Source organism: Squalius cephalus (assembly GCF_949319135.1).
Source record: "Squalius cephalus genome assembly, chromosome: 3".
Lineage (NCBI taxonomy): Eukaryota > Metazoa > Chordata > Actinopteri > Cypriniformes > Leuciscidae > Squalius > Squalius cephalus.
In genome coordinates this window covers 2266394-2281958 of record NC_137124.1, presented here as the reverse complement: position 1 = coordinate 2281958, position 15565 = coordinate 2266394, and the positions used below count along the sequence as shown (strand labels likewise).

The following is a 15565-nucleotide window of genomic DNA, read 5'->3' as shown; positions in this document are numbered from 1 at the left end:
CTTAAATTTAAAGTTGTTATATTTTTTGAAGCCTAATAAATGTTTAAAATTTGAGACATCAGAGTCATCGAGACATCAGTAGCTATATTAATATCAGTGATTGTGGCGTTTCATAAAAAGATGCAATTAAACAATTATTTAAAATATACTGTCTTTATGTTGTTTGTGTACAGCATGACCATAATAAAATGACATTAGTAGTATACTCAATAATCGGAAAATACCGATTGTCAATTTTACGTCACATTTATTTTAAGAAAGAAATAGTTAATTCTAGCATTAAATATGTTTTATATTTAACTGTTTGCCTATGGAAGCCAATATCTGCCACAAAAAAACAAAACAAAAATCATGCTTTGCTAAATCTTAAGAAATATGAAGTCATATGCATTTAATAATGACTAAATAATAATTATGAGATTAAAAAAATTAAATTAAGTGAAATTATTAACCTTTTATGTCAACATAACTTTTTATGTCATAGTGAATTTATAAAATGTGTCAATTACATCAAGTGCAGTGAATTTATCAATTACAACAGATTAGAGATTATTACAAGAGATTATTAAATGCAGAAACAATATCCAGAATTGAATAAACATCCATACCAAGAACCTGAAAGCTGAAACACAAATACAACATCCCTAAACAAAAGATGTGGAAATAGTGATAGACTTCAGCTACCATTCCTGCATTTGCTCTGTAAACCGCTAAACTGAGAGAATATTGATACACATCCATGTTCAGTTGGGGTTTGATCGTAATAATTCAAGTACCTGCAAGATGAAAAAATGAATAAATACCTGTAAAAGAACAGTGTTTTTCTGTAGAACGTTTAATGAAAATTTCTGTAAAAGTTTTTTGCACTTTTTTAAAATTAGGACATAAGGAATTACTGTAATTTGTCATTAATGGAATAATAGTTAAAACAACAGCTGAGTTGTTAATTTTACAGATATTGTTTGTAATTTTAAGTTTTGAGAACAACTTAAAAGAAAACGACTGTAAAAAAAAAAAAAAAAGTTAGTTATTTTCCGTAAAATTAGGAAACGCAAGTCTGTTTAGTGGCGTCACTCTTCTGGTCCTTCTTTTGGAAGACATTCCCATCGGATTGGGTTCTCCACGAAAGTTTAGCTTCTCCTGACACTCCCTTCTCCTTCAGGATCTGCTCCATCTGAAGAACACAAACTTTGAACAATATTTCTGCAGTGGAATTACGAGTGGTAAGCAGAGCGAATCTCACCTCGGCTAGAATCTTGTTCATCACTTCCGGATCATTCAGATTTTGACTTGATTTCACCTCCAGTTTCACAATCTGTCTCTTCCGATCTGTGGGACGAACACACGGATGAGGAATTCAGTCATAAAGAACAATGTACAATCAATAATTAAGCAGATCTTCTTCCATAAATAAAATGTCTTGCTCTGTTAGACATAAATGTATATGATTTGCTCAACACTAAATGAACATTTAGTGTTTAATCATTATTTTCAGAGTTTTGATCAGCAGATCTCATGATCATGATCTGATTTAAAGTTGTCCCCGCTGTGAATATGTTCTCATTAAATTATAAAAACTTTATTTTTGAATGTTCTTTAAAAAAAAAAAAATTCTTGATTATGCGAACTTTAAGGGAACATTCTGTTTTAGAATTTTGCAAACATTATGAGAACGTTTCAGAAGGTTTAGAGAACATTAAAAAGTAGCAAAATAATAAAAAAACGTTCAAAAGGTATTAGCTAAAACGATGACAATCTGAATTAAATCTAAGCATGTGTAAGGCAAAACACATTCAACTAAATGAAATTCTGCAAAAAAAGTGTATATATTAAGATAATAACTCACCAAAATAACACACAAAAGGATAAGTGCTCAAACACCAGCTGTCATACCAAACACCCCCATAAACTTTAACACACAATTGACTGCTTGGTTTTCCAGGTGCCCATTTTGAGAAAGTGGAGTTGCTCTGATCTGACCAGGCGTAGGGTCGAGGATTTGTAGTGCGAAACAATCCAAGCCATGCATCTCCCACTCCCACAGTTTTCAGCAGCTGATTGTGATCCTGCTGGTCATCGACGGTGGCGAGATCCGTGTAATGCTGTCTGCAGTACTTCTGCGCATTCGCCCAGATCATGGGCTGGGACACATAGACAAACTCATGAAGCCTAGAGAAGGTCACGTGCAACAGAGCTGAAGAAAGAAGAAGCCATCAGTTCACATTCATGATTCAGCCGTTAAAGGCCCGTTCACACCAAGAACGACAACTACAAATATACTAGCTTTCACACCAGCTAAAGATATCGTTCTGTTTATTATAAGCGCACGCTCGTCTGTCGCTTTAAATGCTCAAGCTCGTTACAGCAGGATGGATTCTGATTGGCTGTCAATGTTCAGCTGGATAAAATCGTTCTGAAAGTGATTCCAGCGACATCGTTTCTCTGTGCCGTTATCGTTATAGTTGTGCTGTGAACTCTGCTATTCTTTAATATCTTTATCGCTATCTTAATAGTTATCCTCCTGGGTGTGAACGGGCCTTAAAATAATTAAAATATCCGTTTCACCCCCTTTCCTCAGCTAACAAAAATAGCGATTTTTTTTTTTTTATGTTCAAAACATTTGAATTTAAAGGGAACATTCCATTGTATAATTCTTCAAACATTAAGTGAACGTTACTTTAGAATGTTCTCTGATCATTCCAAAACAAGTAGTTACAAATTAAAAAATGTTAAACCAACATTCAACCAAAATGTTTCAGAAATAAAAACATCCCATGATTGATGTGCAAATAATGTTGTTGTGCTAACGCTTTCAGAACATTATTAAAGATCCAAATAACATTGAACGAACATTCTATTGAGGTTACTGGAAGAACGATTGGTCAAAACTTTGCCAGAACGTTCCCTGTTTTGCTACTCGGATGGGAAAATCATTTTGAATGAGAAAGTAACCAGAGGTGTAAACTCCAGGTTCAGAAAGTAAAAGTCCTCCTCAGTATTTTGTTCCAATAACCTGGATTTTGCTAATTAGTTTTTCAGCCAGGAGAGAGAGCTAATTAGTGAAATCAGCTGAGTTCATGGGTGGAATAAACATATGGCAGGGCTTTTACTTTCTGACCACTGGACTTTACACCTCTGAAATGAACACATTTACAAAACCATAAACTAACCTGAGAAAAGAAGAAACTGGAAGCTGTTCCTCATGACGAGACGCCTATGAGAAAGACAAACACGTTGACTTAAACTGTTCAAATGCTTGTATTAAACATCATGTTTTAATTCAGAGTGCTCAAACTGCTCTTTGATTAGTCAAAACATATTTACATGTAGTTTTCACTCCTCTGAACGTCCGAGATGCGAGAGATTCCTGACGTCTCTGTGAAAGCGAATCGCAGTGCCTCAATATTTATGTCTCAGTGTTTAATTCAATGAGATCTTCATGTTACAATCTCAGCATGATGGGAAATAAAGGTCTATTGTTAAAATCACAAAAGGCCAATCATAGAGATTTAATTAAAACCAAAAACACCTTTCCAAAGTGACCAAAGAGTTTAACTTACATCCAGAAAACGCTTTCAAAGTCCAGAAGAACTGCTTGAGCGTTTCCAGGATCCTGTTAGATTCTCAGAATCAAAACTTCAGTTTTAAAACACGGAGATCTTCCTCAAATAAGCATGACCATCATTTACCAGCAGCGGACAGACTGAAGGACTATTTAGTCTCAATTTGTAAGTTATCACATATGGCATATGCAAAAACCTGTCGTCTCAGATGCAAAATCTTTTTGTATGAAGACAGACATTGATTTACATTTCGAATTTGCTAAAGCAATTTAAATGAATTCGCAGAGCGAATAGCCACTACAGCCATATATTGAAAACAGCCACTAACTGCTTACAAAATAGGCCTACAGTATATCTTAAAGCTCGACCATTAACATTGAGTTTTGTCTGACATTTGCTGCATGTTACGTCTCCATCTGAAAGGTCAACGTGTTTAGGACGACGTTGAACCATTTTCTCCTACAGACAGCGGCTTGCAGTTTACAACACAGATGAAATCCAATTACACAATAGATGCAATGAAGACATTTTTTGTTGAATCATCTGACGCATACATCGCAGAGTATAGAAGGACGTAGTCGTGCCTTGGCTTGAGGATGACCTTGGAGTCGTTAGGCCCAAACTCAAGGCATGGAGCGCTGACAGAGAGCGCTTGTAAATCGGCCACTCACTTGACTGATGCTAAGGCTAGCAGACGTGCAGTCTTGAGCGAAAGTGGCGTTAGTTCGGCCGACTGCAGCGGCTCAGACGGGGGCCCTTTGAGGGGCCTGAGGACCGTTGATAGGTCCCAGGAGGGTATGGTGAGGGGGCGAGGCAGGTTGAGCCTTCTTGCTCCCTTCAGGAAGCGTACAACCAGGTCACTTCTACCCAATGATTGGCCGGCCACAGGAGCGTGGCCACCACATAGACTGAGTGTGGAGGGGGTACGACCCGTGTCCAGCAGCTCTTGTAGAAAGGAAAGTACCAGCGGTATTTTACATGAAGTAGGGTCTTGGCTCCATTTGGAGAAAACAGACCACTTAAGGGCGTAGATGCGTCTCGTGGACAGAGCTCTAGCCTCAGATATAGTGTTTAGGAGAGGTCCGTATCAACTCTGGACTCACAACTCAGGTCCATATCAACTAAAGCAGCTGAATCAAGTCGGGGAACCAAGGCTGGTCAACAGTCTTGGACTTGAAACTCCCCAACCTGTGTTAGAGGTGTCCGTGGTGACCACCTTCCTACTCGAGACCAACCTCATGCTTACTCCCAACTAATAATGATTGGGGTCCTTTCAAGGGGCCAGGGCTCTGATGCAGCCTTGGTCCACTTTGATGCGAAGGCGACCTGATCGCCAGGCGTGGGTTGGGGCCTGGGGTGGGTTTTAGCCAGTACTGCAGGTGTACAGCAGGCCCAGCAGAAGTACTGACGATGTGGAGACCATGAGGCCTAGCATTCTTTGAAAAGCTCTGAGAGGGGGAAAAGCCCCTACTCTGAACGAAGTCGCGAGCCGCTAGACAGTCTGAACGCGCTCGGGTGTCAGCCATGCTCACATTTGGTTTGAGTCTAAAACTGCTCCCAGGAAAGAGATCCTCTGGCTGAGTCCAAGGCATTTCAAATGGCTGAGGAGCACAGCTGTGAGAGATCAACTCTTCCTCCGACTGGGCCAGGATGAGCATCCCCTTCTGTCTCAGGGGGAAAAGTGCTGCATCCGAATGGTAATTAATAATTAATTAATTTAACTTGGCGTGCCACGACTTAGTCAGTTCAGTGTGAACTTCAGGGAAGAATGGTGCTGATATATAACTTGGCGTCCAGTCCAGCTCTGGCATCGCTCTGGTCTCTAGCCGGCGTGAGCTCACTTACATCGGTTCGCTCAGTCCTTTCTTCGAGGTTCCTGGGAGAAAGGAAATGGGAGAGTGCGAGGGGCGGAGTCATTATCTGAAAAGAAAGCGATCCGCGAGAGGAGCGTGAGAGAGACATACTCTCGCAATGAGAGCAGCTCGTCTCTGTGAGCGCAGCTTCTGCGTGAGAGATTCACTCACTGTGAATAAAAGGCTTCAACAAATCGCAGAAAAAGGAGTTTTCCCCAAAGCGTCTAGCAGACGCAATAAGAGTAACCGTTTTGAAAGGGAACTACTATTTGGTGTGTCGTTGTTTTTCCATTGGCTTTTAATTTATTTAAGAGCAGCAACCATTCAATTTTTCTTTTTCTTATTGCGGCAGTGGGTTCAGTTGCATTTATATCGAATTTTTATATTTTCATTTTAGCATTAGCCACAGCACTCATGCAAAAGAGTAATCCAGAGCTCTGTACATTTGCAATATGGTGATACACAGATAAATGATTAGATAAGCCAAAGCACTTACTAGGACACCTATTAATTTAAAGTTCTATTTGTTTTCTTAAATGCTCTTCACCAAGTTTCATTTTATTACTGAACAGCAAGTTTTATTAACTGAAAAACTGCACTCTACAGAGACACACTTGTAAAAGTTTTAAATGATGTTTTAATGGCTACTGACTCGGGTGACTCTGTTGTACTGGTGCTTTTAGATTTAAGTGCTGCATTCGATACTGTTGACCATGATGGTTGTTTTTAATTGTGCTTTATAAATAAATTGAGATTGAGATTGAGATTTATTTCTTCACTTTTAAAACATAGTTTGTTCAGTGACATTAATTGTATGGTCCTTTCGGAAGACATTCCCATCGGATTGGTTTCTATATGTCAGTTTAACGTCATCTGTCAGTCCCTTCTCCATCAGCATCTGCTCAATCTGAAGAACACAAACAGCATTTAAGTATTTCACTCCAAAACCCTTTACTCTTCACAAAAAATTGTCAACTGGGGGGGGGGGGGGGGGGGGTCGGGGGAGAGAAAAGGAAGAAAGCCATAGAGTGAAATGCAAACTAACTGATGGCAAAATGTTCTTTTTAAGCAAACTAAACACCAGCTGACTAAAAACACAAAATGCAAATGAGGAAAAGCGAATGTTAGCAAAGAGAAAAGACGCGCATATTGCTTTGATATTCTGTTCTCTAATGCAACTACATTTACACATTTTTAAGTGTCCAGATAATTTTTGGGGTCACTATACATTAACTACACTGCGTTTCTACTCACCATTGATAAAATGTGTTTCTTTACTTCAGAATCGTTAACATTTTGACTTGATTTGACCATCAGTCTCACCGTCTGTGTCCTCCTCTCTGTGGAACACGCATAAAACACATCAAAGTGCTTAGTGGACAAAAGTGGGGAAGCAAAATGGCTCCTCTATGAGATTACTGCGAAAAACCTCTTTTAGAACCTTTATTTTTGAGAGTGTACCAATTTTTTACGCTAAAGTTCATGGCAACCAAGCTGCCGGGATTTAAAGGTGCAGTGCGTAATATTCAGGAGGCTCTGTTTACATGCAATATCATTTACATAACTATGTTTTCAGTGGTGTATAAAGACCTTACATAATGAAGCGTTATGTGTTTATTAGCTTAGAATGAGGCATTTATCTCTACACACACCGCGGGTCCGCTTACATCCACATGTTTCTACAGGAGCCCTAAACGGACAAACGCGCTTTGTCACGTTGTTCTTCGTGTAAAGAAGCGAGCTAAAGTCAGCGAATAAAACATTGACACAATGATGAACAAATAACAATAATATTCGCAATAACATATCGCTGTACTGAATAATTAAGTAAACCTAATTTCTTAATTAATCTTTGTAAAGAAACCTCATTGCTGAACTGGCTACTCTCTGCTGTCTCAGACGACGACATCACTTCCTGTCGGCCACCGTAACTTCTGTTGGGTGCAATTCGCAATCTCACCACTAGATGCCGCTAAACGCACACAGTGCACCTTTAATGTAAATTTCACGGATTCTCTATTTCAGGCATGTTCAATGTTTAATTGGTTCTACTTGCATCTTGAAGTGAAGAGGCAAAATGTGCAAGAATACTCACTATTGTAGCAGACAGCAGGATATTTAAGGTAACATTCCCCATCATTAAACATTCCATTATGAGACGTTCTCGCACAAAACTGGCTGCCACCATTATTGTTCGGCTGTCCAATGGCCCATGGTCTGAAGGAGGATTCGCTCTGATCGGACCAGATCCAGGGAGCAGCGGCATCCGTCTGATAGAGTCCAGTCCAGATCCATTCTGCTCCGAGACCAGCACGCAGAGTGTGCAGAAACTCTTGATGATCCGTGAGATCATCAATGGTGGCGAGGTCCGTGTAATGCTGTCTGCAGTGTGTCTGAGCCTCGGACCAGCTCATGCTCTCAGGCACAAAGTAAAACACATGAGTCTGTGAGAGCGTCACGTGCATCAGAGCTGAAGGAGGAAGATACCAACACTTTAACATCTTATGCCTTTATTTTGTCATTTCTGTGCATAAAGTAGGCTACAGCTATTTGTCGTTTTGGATGATTGATTGACAGAGACTGTGACATCATTTATGGACTCTTGTTTCACCCACAGAATAAAAAATAAATACTCTCACAATTCTGCGAAATAATGTCAGAACTGCAAGTTATAAAAACTCGGAATTGCAAGAAAATTCAGAATTACGAGATAAAAACTTGCAAACACAAAAGATAAAGTCTGAATAGCAATATATAAACTTGCAACTCTGAGGGAAAACCAGTCAGAATTGTGATATAAACTTGGAATTGTGAAGAGAAAAACACCCCAGAATTGCAAGACATAAACTAGTCTAAAAACTAAACGAGCTCTGTCTCCCAATTCTGAAATTTTCTCCAAATTGTGACTCACAATTGCAAGTTATAAAGTCCGAATTGTGAAATATAAACTCGTAATTATGAGGAAAAAGTCAGTATTGCTATATGTAAACACACAAATGTGAGGGAAAATGCTGAATTGTGAGATATAAACTCGCAAGAAAAAGTCGGAATATATATACTTGCAACTAAGAAAAAAAAAAAGTCTGAATTGTGAGGTATAAACTAGTCTAAAAAATTGAACTAGCCATATCTCACAATTCTAAGTTTTCTCCAAATTGTGACTCGCAATTGCGAGTTATAAAGTCTGGATTGTGAGATATAAACTCGTAATTATGATAAATGGTCAGAATTGCGAGATATGAACACACAAATGTGAGGAAAAAGGCTGAATTGAGATATATAAACTCACAACTCTGAGGGAAAAAAAGTCATAATTGCTAGATATAAACTGGGAATGAGGAAAAAAAGTCAGAATTGTGATATATAAACTCGCAAAAACAAGAAATAATGTCTGAATTGCGAGATCTAAACTCGCAAATACAAGAAATAAGTCTAAATTGCGAGATTTTAATTCACAATTGCTAGAAATAGTCCAAATTGCGAGATATAAAACGTGCAAATACAAGAAAGTCAAAATTTGTGAGATATAAACTTACAAATAAAAGAAATAGTCTGAATTGAGATATAATCTTGCAAATACAAGAAATAAAGCCTGAATTGTGAGATATAAACTCGCAAATACAAGAAATAAAGTCAGAACTGAGAGATATAAACTCACAAATACAAGAAATAAAGTCAGAATTGAGAGATATAAACTCGCAAATAGAAGAAAAGTCAGAATTGAGAGATATAAACTCGCAAATAGAAGAAAAGTCAGAATTGAGAGATATAAACTCGCAAATACAAGAAATAAAGTCGGAAGTGCGAGATATAAACTCGCAATTACAATAAAGTCTGAATTGAGAGATCTAAACTAGCAAATACAAGAAATAAGTCTAAATTGCAAGATTTTAATTCACAATTGCTAGAAAGTCCAAATTGCGAGATATAAAACGTGCAAATACAAGAAAGTCAGAATTGCGAGATATAAACTTACAAATACAATAAATAAAGTCTGAATTGCGAGATATAAACTCACAAATACAATAAATAAAGTCAGAATTGCGAGATATAAACTCGCAAATACAAGAAATAAAGTCAGAATTGAGAGATATAAACTCGCAAATACAAGAAATAAAGTCTGAATTGAGAGATATAAACTCGCAAATACAAGAAAAGTCAGAATTGAGAGAGATACTCGCAAATACAAGAAATAGTCAGAATTGAGAGACATAAACTCTCAAATACAAGAAATAAAGTCATAATTGAGAGATATAAACTCGCAATTACAATAAATAAAGTCAGAATTGAGATATATAAACTCGCAATTACAATAAATAAAGTCTGAATTGCGAGATATAAATTCGCAAATACAATAAAGTCAGAATTGCAAGATATAAACTCAAAACTGCTAGAAATAAGTCTGATTTGTGAGATGTAAACTTGGAATTGTGAGAAAAAAAAAGCCAGAATTGCGAGATATAAACAATATTAAGATACATATGCAAGACATAAAAATACAAATGTGAGAAAAGACAGAAATGCAAGATTCGATTATATCAATCTTTTTTCTTCAAATTGACAAACTCGCAATTATGAGGAAAAATTCAGAATTGCAAGCTATAAACTTGCAACACTGAGGGAAAAAAAAGTCACAATTGTGATATAAACTTGGATTTGTGAGGAAAAAAGCCAGAATTGCGAATATAACAATCATGACTTTTTATTCAAAATTGTGATAAACGTGCAATTGCGAGTTCTAAAGTGTATGACATAAACGTGCAACTCTGAGAAAAAGTCATAAATGTGAGAACTAAAAACGCAATTGCTATGTCGCAAAGGACAGCTTTTGGGACTGTCCAAAGCCAGGAGCTGTAGTTCGAGGGTTAGAGAGGAGTTAGGAAGGCATGGCATGACAAGATGGATTCCAGTGCAAAAAGAGATAATTTATTAACAATTCAAGGGTAATCCGTGCAATAAATACAATGGGTGCAGCTTTAAGCAAAATAACTTTCATAACCATAATAAAAATACATTAGACAGAACAAACATCACAATCCCCACATATGCCCCCTGGTTATGCCAAATGGTATGACCGCTGCTATTATAAGCGCATTCCGGGTTTGGCTCGAGCAGAATCAACAGGTAAGCACAAAACAACACCACAGAGCTGCATCATTTAAGGGACCAATAAACAGTCTGTAAAAACCACTAGACTCCTTGCGATTACTACACTTCAGCAAGTGCCAACAGTAAACAGTTAAAGAAATGGAACTTACATGATGTTACTGAATGAATGTCATAGCTGTGTGTACCCGGGATGATGTAATGAAATGTAAACAAAGCGCTTAAACGATGTGCTAGACAGACTAATTATCCCCCCCTTCAAGACAGCCCACTCTTCAAGAGTGGCGTGACAAAAAGTCAGCGATAATGTTCATAGCTCCAGCCCTATATTGGACTTTAAACTTAGAGGGTTAAAGGGAAAGATACTAACCGGTAATTCTGGCATTACTGTCTCTCATTTTGTTAAGCCATTGTAAAGCTCTATGGTCCGATTCTACCACAAAGTCTTTGCCGATTAAGTAGAATTTAAGAGTGTCCAATGCCAACTTGAATGGCCAGAGCCTCTTTTTTGACCGTAGAGTACCTGGTTTCTCTTGGAAACAATTTTCTACTTCTGTCCAGCACAGGATGGCGAGTTTCCCCCTCTCCCTGTAACAAACACAGCACCCAAACCGACTTCTCTGAATGGCATGTTGAAATCTGGGCTCTGCAAGACTGGAGCATTACACAAACATCCTTCAAGTCTCGAAAAGCTTGTTCACATTCTGGAGTCCAGGCCACTTTTTGGGGGCTGTTTTTCTTTGTCAGGTCGGTAAGTACAGCAGCTCTACTGGAGAAGTTGGGTTATAAACCTCCTGTACCATCCAGCCATGCCCAGGAGTGAGCGAACCCTTTTCTTGGTTTACGATAATGGACAAGACAAGATGGCTTGAAGGTAGCCCAGGTAAGAGACTTCTGACTTAGCAATGTGACACTTTTTAGCATTGGCGACTAAACCAGCACTTTGAAGTCTGTCGAACACCTTCATCAAATGTTCCAAATGCTCTTTCCAGGTTGCACTAAAGACAACAATGTCGTCTAGGTATGCTGCCGCCAACGCCGTCCATAGCTCTTAGGACTTGGTCCACCAGCCGTTGAAAGGTTGCCGCAGCCCCTTGCAATCCGAAGGGCATAACGTTAAAATGGTAAAGCCCACTAGGGACATGAAAAGCTGTTAATTCTTTAGCTGTCTCAGCCTAGGGAACTTGCCAGAAACCTTTGCACAGTTGTCAGGTACTTGGCCTTGCCCAGCCGCTCAATTAACTCGTCAACTCTTGGCATGGGGTATGGATCAAATGCAGACAGAGTTGAGTTCGTTTTCCCCATTGGTGCGGTTCGTTTGCAGCCTGGCAAGCCAGACCTACATCAAGATGTTAGGTCTGGCAACTCACCATTGGCACGGCTCAATCCGAGGGGTGGGATAAACGGTTGTCTCTCAAAATCCCTCAGCAAGCAATAGGATAGCGCTACAACCAATCAGAGCAACGAAGGCGGCTAGTTGGTATATTAAACTTTTGCCGTATCCAGTCGGCAAAACTCCGAACATATCTTCCTTTTTTAAAAATGACTTAAGTGCCGTTCTTTGCTCTTTTCTCAAAGAAAAGCTTAACTCCAAGTCCTCCAGAGTCGCGGCCAAAGCCGATTCGAAAGGCCGCGGTTCACCAGCAGCAGCCGCCATTCTTTGTTTTCAAGTAGCAGGGAACCGTCGCAACTCTGTCGCCATTATGTTAAGCCCCCCCACCTGCCTACTCTATACACAATGTGATTGGCCTGACCTGAGTTTGGTTTTTCCAGCTCGAAAGTCAACGGAGAGTTGCTAGACTCTAAAATAAATTTTGCTGCCGCTAGGCTGCGTCCAGATTTCTAGGCTAGTTCGTTTGGGCAGGTGTGAATGCGGCAATCGCACTCGGGTGCGCACCAAAAGCGGACTGAACAACGAGGTGGTCTCAGTACGATTTGAAACGAACTCTGGAGCGGTTCATTTGTGGTGAGAACGTGATCCGACCTCGAACAGAACCAACTGCCAAAGAACTGTGCATTTTTGGACTAAACCAGCTGCGCTGTGCATTATGGGATGAGGAGAAATGTTTGTTGACAGTTTGCACTTCAAGCATGGCAGCTCGCGGACAAACTTGGAGTTGTGAGGAGGTGCGGAGCCTGATGGAAATTATTAATGTTATTTTCGAGTCACATTCTCAAATATTATTGTTTGTCTAAAGTTGGTGATCAAATGAACCGAACTACAGATGTGAAAGCACCCTTAGTGTGCCATCTTTCTTTGGTACCAGTACCACTGGACTGCACCATTCACTGGAAGAAGTGGATGATCCGTAGCACCTTGGCTAGCAAACCATTGTCAGATGTTCGTCTGTCTAGTACATCGTTTAAGCGCTTTGTTTACATTTCATTACATCATCCCGGATACACTCAGCTATGGACGTTAGCAACTCCACAAGACATACATTCAGTAACACATGAATTTCAAGTTTAGCCATATCTCGCAATTTACTTTTTTCCACAAATTGTGAAATAAAATCAACATTGTGAGTTATAAAGTCTGAATCGTGAGACAAAAACTCGCAATTAAGAGAATGTCTGAATTGAAAGATAAGTTGCAATTACCTTTTTTTTCTTCTTTTTTTTGTGGAAGAAACAAGCTTTCATACTAAATCCCTAATTAAAAGATTAATTAATTAAGAGATTAAAAGAACAAAACTAACCTGGAAAAAGAACCAAGAGCGAAACATTCTTCATCATGAAGGACCTACTGTGAGAGAAAACAACCAAACTACTTAGACCCGCTGCTCTCCTCAGCCAATTCTTTTCCTCTCTCGTGTAGTTGAATGGCATTCACATGACCTGCTTTATCATTTTGCACACTTTGCAAAAGATATTGAAATTCAACGAGTGACATCACAGATTTGCATGTCAGAATCATTTATACTGCATAACTCACAAACAGTTGAAGCATGAGCATGTTAATTATTTACCATTTAAAGTCAAAGCATGCCAAAAACAGTGGAGTAAAAAATAACAATAATAATAATCATTATATATATATAATATATATTATATTATATTATATATACACATACATACATAAACATACCTCTAGAAGTTAACAGTTACTTTGATGCACAAAGAAACCTGTTTAGCCAAATGATTTGTTCTATGTAAGGCTGAAACTCAAACCAGCATCATGGAAACCTGGAAAGATTTTACCTGAGATTTAAAATGTATGTAAAAACTGTGTGTATGTAAAAACTGTGTGTATATATATACACATGATAGTGGAAGCTTGTGAACAAAACTTCTTCACATTGTCACATGAATGGTTTTACATTTCAGTTGCCCTTGTAAATTAAGATAAATAAATAAATCACATATACGCATATGACTGGTGTTTATTGACAAAAAAACAACAACAATACTGGCCAGTCTCTGTTTGCACAAAACTGCGGAGCTAAACTCAATCTCAATCCATTTTTGCATTACATTTACGTAATCAGCTAAAATGGGTAATTGTCAAATCACAGGTTCAGCTCTTACTATACTATAAATTCACCAAAGCGGATCAATAAAAGTATTTGCTTTTTTCCATTTTTCAAAGGCAAGTCTGTTCAGTGGCGTCACTCTTCCGGTTCTTCTGGAAGACATTTCCATCTGATTGAATTTTCCAACAGTTTTGCATCTTCGGTCAGTCCCTTCTCCTTCAGTATCTGCTCTTTCTGAAGAACACAAACACACTTTTATTAATCCGTACTCTTAGTAAGTTCCTCCGAAATCAGTATACTTTCAACAAACTGTACATTATGAACTCGCCTTCACCAGAATCTCTGCCTTCACTGAAGGATCGTTCACATTTTGACTTGATTTGACCGTCAGTCTGTTTGCTCCTCTCTGCGGGACACAGAAATACACAGTCATCAAAGTAATAAAGAATAATAGAATATTTTGCAGTAGTAGTTTCTGTTTTTCTATTAAAGCAATCTAGTAAAATAACTGTCAGTCATGCCATTTACCACTTTTTTTTTTTTTAAATGGGAGACTGATCTATTCAATACAATAAATCAATGCAAGTACAATAAAAAATTACATTTTCATAAACAAACTTTTACGCAGAAAAACTGGTCAGTATTTTAATGCAAATAAGTTGTCAAATTCAAGCTTAATCTGTGATAATAAACATGATAAAAAAAAAGAAAAGAAAATCAAGCTTCAACCACACAAATCTAAATCTGACGTTTAGGACCGACATTTTGTGTCAGAATTCCTTCTCTATTCCAGCATGACAGCAGTTTAATGAAAGCTTTGCACTTTTAAAGCCAATAAAGCAGTGAAATGTGTGTGCAAATACTCACCAGTGTAGCAGACAGAAGGCAATGTACGTGTACAATCCAGATCATTAAAAAACACGAGACTGTGAAAACGGCTGAAGAGGGAAGATACAAAAATAAAAAAAAAATAAAAAAAAATAAAATACAACTTTTTGTTTCTGTGGTTTCACAGCGGGTTAAAGTGAACTGAAACTTTACATTCAGTGGTCGATAGGCGCCTCATCTCATCCCTGATTAAAAGTTTATTAAATAAATAAGAAATTAACTAACCCACCAGGAGCAAAACACTTTACACCATGAACCACCAACAGGAAAACAAAACGAATCTTTTATTAAAAAGTAATCAAATTACTGTTTAAAACACCGGCGCTTTACAGATTGATCAAATTATCTTTACGCTAAATAATTCTAATTAATAAAAAAATGACTTCTTTCTCAAAGTAATGAGTAGGTGAATGGCATTACCGTGACTCTTTGTTATTTTACATACTTTGCATGTTTGCAAAAGATATTAAAATTCAGAGATTTGCGTGTCACCAATTTCATTTTATACACCAACACATCAATCACTGCCAACTCAACCCACCCAAGTCATCAATTTAGATTGATCATAAGTCAATGCACATTACTTATCAAAGGCTACTTCACTTCAGTGGTCAGAAAGTCAAAAATTCTTCTGGAAGTGCAAATAAAAACCAAGCAGATGAATTTTTACCAGCGGTGTGCC

The 15565-nt window shown here is 38.2% G+C and overlaps 1 protein-coding gene across 1 annotated transcript; it reads right to left on the bottom strand.

Annotated features, from left to right (window-relative positions):
* Positions 1-1042: 1042 nt before the first annotated feature.
* LOC307156289 (uncharacterized protein) lies at positions 1043-5221 on the bottom strand (the record flags this gene model as incomplete). The annotated part of the gene is made up of 7 exons (XM_079867583.1): positions 1043-1174; positions 1244-1329; positions 1847-2194; positions 3171-3214; positions 3325-3376; positions 4260-4508; positions 5035-5221. The coding sequence occupies 7 exons, from the start codon at positions 5219-5221 to the stop codon at positions 1043-1045; spliced, it is 1098 nt and encodes a 365-aa protein (XP_079723709.1).
* Between the last annotated feature and the right edge of the window lie 10344 nt (positions 5222-15565).